General features: G+C 39.2%; 1 protein-coding gene across 1 annotated transcript; it reads right to left on the reverse strand.

The window, feature by feature from the left end:
- Positions 1-5,417: 5,417 nt before the first annotated feature.
- Positions 5,418-9,631, reverse strand: LOC102859537 (60S ribosomal protein L10a-like). Its single transcript, XM_006885628.1, has 2 exons — positions 9,119-9,631; positions 5,418-5,501 (listed from the first exon to the last, which is right to left on the reverse strand). The coding sequence occupies exons 1-2, from the start codon at positions 9,629-9,631 to the stop codon at positions 5,418-5,420; spliced, it is 597 nt and encodes a 198-aa protein (XP_006885690.1).
- Positions 9,632-10,547: the final 916 nt, after the last annotated feature.

Raw genomic sequence — 10,547 nt, forward strand, 5'->3', positions numbered from 1 at the left:
TGAGTCGCAAACAACTCGACGGCACATAACAACAACAACAACATTTTTTAATTTCTTCTCTGCTATGACTCGGGATCTGAGTAAAATGAAATCACTGACAATGTCAATCTTTTCTCCATCTATCATCATGTTGTCTATGGGCAATATTACTGCGAACTAGTGATGAGAATTTCTGTTTTCTTGATATAGAAATGCAATCCAGGCAAGCTCTGGTGGCCTACTGGCAAGAAGGTGCACTGCAATCCCAGAGGTGAGTGGTTCAAATACACCAGATGCTTTGCTGGAGAAGGAGGAACAATCTCCTCCTATACCAGTCAAATCTGATTTGTGGGTACACACACACACAAATAATGATAATTAAAAAAATTTAGAAATGCAATCCATATTGAAGGGTGTTGTCTTTGATCTTACACAGCAAGTGTTTCACTTTTATCAAGTAAAGTTCTATCATCTACCATAGATTGTTGATGATTCTTCTACCAGTGCAGATGCCAATACAGTCCAGGTTCTCAAATTATTTCATTGGTTTTCATTACTGTAGGGGAAAGCACAGTGTGGGTGTGCATAGGAAGCTTGTTCCAATACAGCAAAGATGAGACAATCGTCCTTGAGATTTTATTGTTCAGAATGTTCATGTTGCATAAACTTGGAAAGGCCTTGATTCAGAACAGCTACAAATATGGTAAGAGAGCAAAGGATCATCTAAACAGCTAGTGAAGTCACAGTTTAATAAACACACAATAAAAGAAATAATTCTCATTTTTTAGATGTTAACTATTAACTATTCCCAACTTCTAAGTCTCATCTTATTTTTTTTTTATTTCAGTAAAGATTCTAACAGAAAACACAACTACTTTACAGTTATCAGAGCTCCTAAACTTCTTGGGTAACATATACCAAGCAAATTAATCAACTATTTCAGTGGTCCATATGATACATGTCAAAAAATACCATGAGCCAAGTTTCTGTGGAAGAAAACAAAGGCACAATAATTTTATATGTGTTATTTTAATCTTAGCAATTGCATAACTACTATTACATGAGAACAATGTTTACAAGAAGAAAATATTCTCATTTCTAGGAACTGAAAGTAAAGCTGAGAATGAAAATTCTAAGAAATGTGAAAGGCAGATTGACAGAGAGATGGTTAAACTGTCGCTATATGCAGATGATATGATAGTGTACACTGAGAACCCCAAAGACTCAACAAAAAAATCTGTTAGAGTTAGTAGGCCAGTTTAGTAGAGTGGTAGAATATAAGATCAATGTCCAAAAATCAGAGGGATTCCTCTACAAAGAGAACTCAGAGAAGGAAACCAAGAAAGCAATACCACTTACAATATCCAACCACAAATTTAGATACTTGGGAGTGAACCTAACTTGAGAGACAAAGGCCCTACACAAAGAAAACTACAGAGCATTACTGTAAGACACAATAAAAGATCTACAAAATGGAAAAATGTGGCCTGTTCATGATTAGGAAGACTCAAAATCGTGAAAATGACAATCCTACCAAAAACAATCTACGTGTGCAATTCAATCTCAATCCAGACACCAAATTCCATTTGCAAGGAGATTGAAAAGGAAAATTATCAAATTTAATTGGAGTGGCAAGATACCCATAATAAGCAAAACATTTCTGAGAAACAAAAATGAGGTGGGAGGCATTGCACCCTCTGGCCTCAAAAACTACTACACAGCAGTAGTAACCAAAACAGCATGGTACTGATTCAATGACAGGCATGTAGACCAATGGAACAGCACTGAGAACCCAGAAATAGACTCAGCTATCTATGGTCAACTGGTATTTGACAAGGAAATCAAAGCTATCAAATGGGGAAATGACAACCTCTTCAACAAATGGTGCTGGCAAAACTGAACTTCCACCTGAAGAAAGCTGACACAGGCTCCACATCTCACACCATACATAAAAATCAACTCAAGGTGGGTCAGAGACCTGGGAGTAAAGACCAAAACCATAAAGTTTGTAAGAGACAAGCTGGGATCAAGCTTAGAAGCACTAGTCCAAGGTATAATGAGACTGCCAAATACAGCCAGATGTGCACAAACTGAAGAGGATAAAAATTATCAATGGGATTAAAATGATTAAATCTATATGTGCATCAAAAACCTTTTCCGACAGGGTGAAAAGAAAACCTACCAACAGGAAACAAACATTTGGTAATACCATCTCAGATAAGAGTTTCATAGCAAAAGTTTACAGAACATTCCTGCGTCTCCACAAGAAAAAGACTGATAACTCATTACAAAATGGGCAAAAGAAATAAAAATAATTTTCACAGAGGAAGATATTTGGACAGCCAACAGACATGAAGAAATGCTCCAAATCACTGGCAATAAGAGAGATGCAAATCAAAACCACAATGAGGTGCCATCTTGCTCCAGTAACAGTGGCAAAGTTTAATGGAGCAGCAAGTAATAAATGTTGACGAGGATGTGGCCAGAAAGGAACACTTATACATTGTTGGTGGGATTTTAAAATGATACAACCATTCTGGAAGGCAGTTGGCACTTCCTCAAAAAGCTGAACATAGAAATTCCATATGACCCAACTATTCCACTGTTTGGAATATACCCTGAGAAAATGATAACAGAGGCACAGTGACTTGTATACCAAGGTTCATAGCAGCATTATTCATCATCACAAGAACATAGAAACAGCCCAGCTGTCGAACCACAAATGAATGGATTGAGAAATTATGGTGCATTCACACAATGGAATACTACACAGCACGCAGAAGCAATGATTATATAAATTATTATCTAACTCAGGAAGGACTAAAGAGCATTATACTGAGTGAACAAACTCAGCCCCACAAGGACAAATATTAAATAAAACCATGATTTTAGAATGAGTGTAAGGATCCAAAGTGGGGGGAGAGTAGAAGCAGAGAGACGAGGATGTGTAGGGGAATGGGAGAATTGATCATAGGTTTGTACAATTTGATGGAGTCATGAGGGAAATTGGAAGAATCTGTTCTGGAAAACAGTGTATTCCAATTTTGTAAATAAACTAGTATAATTTTTAAAAAAGAAATGTGAAAGGCAGAAATCTCTCATCCACTGCCACTCCTCCTTCAAGATAAATGTTTTCTATCCTTGCCAAGTTTTTGCTGGCTTTTCAGAAAATATGTATATTGTTACTGGGAAATAAGAGGAAGACTGAGAAATGAAACTGAAAGTCTTTCCACACTAGTGGGTAGCATGAAAGGCAGGTGTGATAAAGTCTTTCCACACTAGTGGGTAGCATGAAAGGAAGGTGTGACACACAAAGTTAACTGATAGAACTCTTTCTTTGTGAATCAGGGGCTGAAAAATAACACATGTACATACAGAGCAACCCATGTTCTAATCAGTAGTCCTCTTCTTATGGTGACTTTTAAATGTAAGAGTCATTACTTATCACCTAATCCAAGATTCATGAGCAAGACAATAACAAACTTAAAACGTTTAGTGATGTAAATTCAGGCTCTCTACCTAACATAAATACATGTCTGGATGTCTGGACTAACTCTGTGAAAGGGCAGTCTAGTCAATTCAGGGAAGGAGGCTGTTCTACTTCCAGATCCCTGTGTATTAACCTGAATATGGGAGGTTTACCTAAAGAAGATACAAAAGGAAATAGGAAGAAAATTATTGAAAGGGGTATTTCCCCTATAAACCACAAATACGGAAAGCAAGGGAGGGCATCATATAAACAGCTAATTATGGGACAGTTTTATAATTGCTGTAAGTTCCAGGCACACAATGTACTGTAGCTAAAACAGGAAAGAGAGCTACTAATTGGACCTCGATGATAACTATAAAATCTGAGGAGTATAGAGTTGTAAGCAAAGAAAGTAGAAATCATGCAATGTAACATCGTTGTAATGTGCCATCGAGTGCCACCTGTGACTTATAGCTACCCTATGTACAATAGCCCTAAACCCTGCTCTATTCTGTGCAAACCTTATTATGGCTGTGACACACCTACCCTCGTTACCCCAGTCACTGAATCAATCCATCTCATCGAGGGCCTTCCTCTCTTGTGCTGTCCCTACACCCTCCCAAACATGGCATCGCTCTATGTTAAATGAAGCTTCAGAATCCTTGCCTCCAAGGAGCAGCCTGGTCTCACCCTGTCTAGGATGAACCTGTTTGTTCTCCTAGAAGTCCATGGTATATTCAATTCTCTTCTCCAGCACCACAGTTCAAAGGCATCAATTCTCCTTCCATCATCCCTAGTCAATGTCCAGCTCTCTGATACATAGCAAGCAATTGCAAAGACCATAGATGGATCAGGTGCACCTTAGGCTCAAGACTGACATCGTTGCTCTTCAGTACTTTGGAGAGGTCTCTGACAGCATACTTTCCCAATGCAATTCATCTTTTTAATTTCCCGGCTGCTGGTATCAAGAGTGTTGACTGTGGAGCCAAGCAAACTGAAGCTGTTAAAATCTCAATCTCTTCACCATCTATCATGATGCTGCCAATCGTACCAGTGGTGAGATTTGTTTTCTTGATGAGCTTTAATCAATATTGAATGCTGCAGTCCTTGACCTTCTGCAGCAAGCACTTCAGCCAAAAAATATTCCAAGAAGTTGAAGAAAGAAAAAAAGAGTGAGGTGGCTGATAAAATGAAAATAAATTCTTGTGAAAAGATTAGTGAGATTCTTGCCTCTAAATGATTAGGGCCTTAAATATACTCTATCATAAAGTTATTAAGAGTTTTCAAATCTTTATAAACCATGCAGTAAATTATGGGATGTGGTGCATGACATATGATATATATCCTTGTCCTCTGCCTTGAATCCTTCTTCAGATCGATAATTTGGTAAAGGTAGGTCTGCCCACAGTCATGGTCAGTATGTCTTTGCACAATCCAGAAAACTACATCCTTAAGACAGGATGTGGAGACGGTATGTGGGCTTATGCACTGGTTAGTACGGGGGCGGGGGGGAAATACACCATTCTGCCTGTCTTTCATCTTACTTAACCAATTAAGAGCCAGCTGTTGCACCCTAGAATACCTCACCAGCAGACTACAATATATGCTATTTTAAAAAAATAAGCTGCGGTTGAGAACTGTGCTAAGAACTCCTGTCTATATTCATGAGGGCTAACAGTTTTAAGTTTCCGTTTTTATGATATCTTTACTTGGCTTTATGAGAATGATAATAATTCTATAGATGGAGTTTGAAAATTATTGGTACCTTCTCTGTTTCAGAAGAGAACTAGTATCATCTTTTCTCTGCATGTTTGATTAAATTCCCCAGTAAAGCCATTTAGGTCAGAATTCTTTGTTTCAGTGTTTTTTTAATGACATATTCCATATCTTCTTTTGTTTTTGGTTTGTTTAAAGTTTGCCTTGAAAACTTGAGCTTGAAAGGGCTATTGAAAAGGAGAAGGATGGTGGCTTAGCGCACCTGAAGTTGCCCTGCTGACACAATGGTCACACCTGTCAGGTAGCAGCTCCCAGGAGAGAGGAGGACAGTCTCCTCCTGTGTGAAAAGCATCAGAAAAGTGGCTGGAGAGTCAGCTATGAGTAGGTTCCACAAAACCTGTTGGAGGGTGAGCTGTGAGTAGGTTCTGACTAGCTGACAGTGGTTTTGAGTTTGTCATTTTGGCACATAAGAGGACATCAATAAATGAGCCTCTGTCGGATGAAAAAGATTTGAGAATGTAATGTCTGGTTTCATGTGGGATGAAAGAGACAAAGAAGTCAAAGATGACTACTGTGGAAGTCCAGATGCTGGAAAAGAAAAGGACAGAAAAGGGAAGGGAAGGTGTAGCAAGCATTTGGTAAGTGCAGTTTAGGATGTCTTGTTTCACCCACACTTGTGAGGAATTCTGGCTGGTGAAGACCGCATCTCTGAATTAGTCTGCTGAGGGCTGGCTTCCAAATACTTCTCTTCACCCTTTCAGCATCTAGGTTCTTAGCTGCATTGCTCTCTTCAAATGCTTGACTATCCACTATAAAATGGCCATTTCCTTTCTGCCCAGGGTAATAATTTCCATAAAACCCTAGAGATGCAAAGACAATAATTTTGAGTACACTCTTTTGTCTATATAGATATTAGATCCCGGTTGTTAATCACATCCTTCATGATTATTGATGTTCTCATTGTTTACCTTATTAATTGCTAATAAAGTTGATCAATATTTCCTAAATTTATTGTAAATAATCTTTTCTTCTAAGAGTTTTGCAACTTTTTATACATTTGAGACTAAATGATTAGTTGAATAATCTAACAAAACTCATTGCTGTCCAGTAGGAACCAACTCATGGCCAATTTTCCAGTGAGTTTTCAAGAGATTGTAAATTGCACGGGAGATTACTCATCTCCCATTAAGGCATAATTACTTCAAACTACCTGAAGATGCCAATTTTGAGTTAAGCAACACAGCATATCTTCTGGATGAATTAAAACATTTATTATAACAACTTAATATTTTTATCTCATTACTTTTATATGTAAATTTTATTTGTCTAATGCTCATATGAAACCTTTACTGAGACCAAGAAGCTGTTTTATGAACAGCGCAAAGGAACACCACATCCTTTAAAATCAGGAAAGCACCAGCATTGTATCTTTTCTCCTCACCTATTCAATCTGTATGCTGAGTTAATCATTCAACAATTGGACTCTATGAAGAATAATGTGAGATCAGGAAAAGAGGAAGACTCATCAATAACCTGCGTTATGAAGATGACAAAACCTTGCTTGTTAAAAGAGAGGAGGTCTATAAAATGCTTGCTACAGAAGGTCACAGATTAAAACCTTCAATATCGATTGCATCTCAACATCAAGAACACAAAAATCCCTACAACTAGGAGACAATAAAAATAAATGAATGGGACCTTCTTTTTTTAATTTATTTTAATGAAAGTTTACAGAAACTTAGGGTTTCGAGTCATTCATTGTTGCACTTCTCTGCCTGCCCAAAATTTTCTCCTTGATAAGTAAAACTCTTTCATTGTTATGAAATCCCTCCTCCCAAGTCCACTGCACTGTGCAGCCCTCATTCTGGACTCCTGTCATGACAATAATACCCAATCCTATATTGTAGCTATAGGTGACATCTGGAGCTTCTGTTATTGAAATTGCTAACTTGTTATGTGTCGTTGAGTCACTTGCAATTCATAGGGACCTGAACAATAGCCCTGAAACATGCTCTAGCCTTGGCCAACTTTACTGTCTCTGACACACCTACTCCCATTACCCCAGTCACTGAATCAATCCATTTCATCGATGGTCTTTGTCTCTTTCTCTGTCCCTCCACCCTTCCAAGCATGATGTTCCTCTCTGAAGACTGGTCCCTCCTTGCAACATGTCCAAAGTATGTCAGACAAAGCCTCAGAATTCTTGCCTCCAAGGAACAGCCTACTCTCACCTTCCCTAGGACAATCCTGTTTGTTCTCCTGGCAGTCCATGGTATGTTCAATACTCCAACACCACAGCTCAAAGGCATCAATTCTTTTTCTTTCATCCCTTGTCATTGTCCAGCTCTCTGATGCATAGCAAGTAAATGTGAATACTATGGCCTGGGTCAGGAGCACCTTAGTCTCCAGACTGATATCGTTGCACTTCAATACTCTGGATCGGTCCCTAACAGCCAACTTTTTCAATGTAACTTGTCTTTTGATTTACTGGCTGCTAGTACCAAGAGTGTTGATTGTGGAGCCAAGCAACCTAAAGCTGTTAACAATCTCAATCTCTTCACCATCATAATGCTGCCCACTGGTGAGAATCTTTGTTTTCTTGATGTTGACCTTCAATCCATTTTTGAAGGCTACAGTTCTTGACCTTCTGTAGCAAGTGCTTCAGATCCTCTTCAGTTTCAGCAAGCAGGGTTGTGTCATCTGCTGTTGATGAGTTGATCATCTGTTGATCATCTGTTGTTGAGTCTTCCTTCAATCCTGATGTCACATTCCTCCTCAGACAGCCCATACTCCTGGATGATCTGTTCTGCCTGTAGACTGAAAAGTTATGGAGATAGGATACATCCCTGGCATATAACCTCCCTAAAATTTCAAATAGATAGTTTAAAAAATACAATGAGTGGTTCAGAACTCTGATGGCTTAGTGGTAAGGAAATGCATTGCCAACCTAAAGGTACACAGTTCAAATACAGCATCTATTCTGTGAGAGAAAGATGAACCGTCTATTTACTGCCTCTGAAAACCCACAGTAGGGTCAACTATGAGTCAGTTCTAACCCAACAGTACATAACAATATCAGCAACAGATATTATTTCTAATTTATCTAGACCTTTTGATTCTAAGGTGACTTTTGAAAATCCATTTATTCAAGACCAAGTTTCAAAAAGACCTTTAAGAATAATAATATGGATAAGTTTAACCCAGCAATCATGATAAAAAAATAACCCCTCCAAATCATGTTGCTGTTATGTGCCATTGAGTCGCTTGCAACTTATGGCAACTCCATGTACAACAGCCCTGAAACCTGCTCTATCCTTTGCCAACTTTACTATCTCCAACTACCCTCATTACTTCAGCCACTGTATCAATCCATCTCATTGATAATCTCCCTACCTTCCTACATGCCTCCACCCTTCCAAGCATGACTTCCCTCTCCAAGGATTGAACCCTCCTTGCAACAAGCCCAAAAATATGTCAGACAACTTCAAATTATACTGACACTTTAAAAGACAATAAAATTGTCACATAAGATTTCTGAGGTTAAAAATCTTCATGAGAATAAAGATCTTTCTACAGAATGGCTTTGCTTTCATTGTTATTAGGTATCATCAAGTTGATTGCAAATTATAGCAATTCTAGGAACAATAGTATGAACAACTATGGATGACCTCTGAACCTTGCCCTACCCTGTGCCATCTTCATCATCTCTGCCATACTTGATCCGACTGTTAGTCTCACTGTGTCAATCCATCTGATTGAGGCTCTTCCCTCTTTTTTTTTTTGTATAAACAGTAAGATTTATTGAGCTGTATCTTAGGACAGACACTGGGGCTTGCCCATGGTGCTCTTGATATACAAAGCCCGAACATTCTGCCAATTCTTCTTTAGCAATGAAACCAGAAAGTTGACAGCCAGGTGGATGTTGTAAACAAGTTCTTCATCTGTCATCTTCACATGGCCAACAGCCACTGCCAGACACAGGAACTTTTTCATCTGGAATTTGATGGTGGACTTCACCTCGTCTACTTTTGCCACCATGTTCTCATTGTGGGTCAGCAGAGAAGGGAACTTGCCAGCCTTATTCAACCCTGGACCTAGGATTCTTGGGATCTGCTTGATCAGGGATTCAGAGGCCAAAAAGGCATCATACTTCTTGGCCAGCTTTTTGACCAGTTTCTTATTCTTGTTGAGTTTTCTCAGCGCTTCGATGTCCATGTGGGTGATATCCACAGCTTCGGCTTCATCACAGTGCTGCTGATCCCCAAGAACACACACAGAGAACTTGGGGCGTGGGGTGGACTTTAGCCTGACGGTCCCCGAGAAACGCTTGTCCTTTTGAGGGTCATAGTTCTTCAAACTTATCTGCAGCTCCACAGTCCCCAAAAACCTTCTGCGTTTGCGCTGGTTCCCGTGCAGGAATTCCCGCACCGCCTCGTAGAGGGTGTCGCGAGAGACTTTGCTGCTCATGGTTGCTAGCGCCGCAGTAACCGGAAAAGAGCGGCTCTTCTCTCTTTGCTGACCCTTCACTTTGCCTTCACATGTCCTTTCCCGTGATGTCCTGGTACTGCCTACTAAAATGCCCAAAGTGTGTGAGATGAAGTTTCACACACCTCCTTCCCTGTAATGAGCACCCTAGCTGCACTATCTCCAAGACATAGCTGTTTATTCTCTTGGCAGCCCATAGGATCTTTAGTGCTCTCCACCAGTACCACAACTCAAAGACAATTTTTCCCTGTCATCTTTATTCACTGTCCAACTCTCAGATGCATAGAAAGTGATTTAAAAGACCATAACTTAGATAAGGTAAATCTTAATCATTAAAATAACATCCTTGCTCTTCAGCACTTTGGAAAGATCCTTGACAACATATTTTCCCAATGCAACATGTCTTTTGATTTCCTAACTGTTAGTACCAAGGATGCTGATTATTAATCTAAGTGAGGGTAAATCATTGACAATTTCAATCTTTTCTCCATCCATCAGGATGTTGTCTATTGACTCGGTGATGAAAATTTGTCTTCTTGATGTTGATATGTAATCCATCTTGAAGGCTGTAGGCCTTGATCTTCTTCAAGTCCTCCTCACTTTCAACTAGCAGATCTGTGTCTTCTGCATAACACAGGCTGTGGATGAGTCTTCCTCCAATCCTGATGTCATATTCTTCTTCATAAAGTCTTCTTCTAAAATGATTTGCTCAGCACAGAGATTGTACAAGTATGGATAAAGAATACAGCCCAGATGCACACCTTTCTTGACTTTAAACCATGCTCCATTCAGACAACAGCTTCTTGTTATAGGTTTCACATGAGTACAATTCAGTGTTCTGTGATTCTCATTCTTCCAAATGTTAAGTCACAATTTGTTATGATCCACACAGTCAAAT

Source organism: Elephantulus edwardii, unplaced genomic scaffold (assembly GCF_000299155.1).
Source record: "Elephantulus edwardii isolate Elephantulus edwardi_28Jun2011 unplaced genomic scaffold, EleEdw1.0 scaffold00044, whole genome shotgun sequence".
In the NCBI taxonomy this organism is placed as follows: domain Eukaryota; kingdom Metazoa; phylum Chordata; class Mammalia; order Macroscelidea; family Macroscelididae; genus Elephantulus; species Elephantulus edwardii.

What these genes read in the sequence shown, in the direction of transcription:
- LOC102859537 (XM_006885628.1), bottom strand. Translation starts at nt 9,631, where the DNA reads ATGAGCAGCAAAGTCTCTCGCGACACCCTCTACGAGGCGGTGCGGGAA. An exon ending in TGGCAGTGGCTGTTGGCCAT is followed by an intron (nt 5,502 to 9,118) that starts GTGAAGATGACA and finishes CTTTTCACACAG; the next exon opens with GAGGAGACTGTCCTCCTCTC.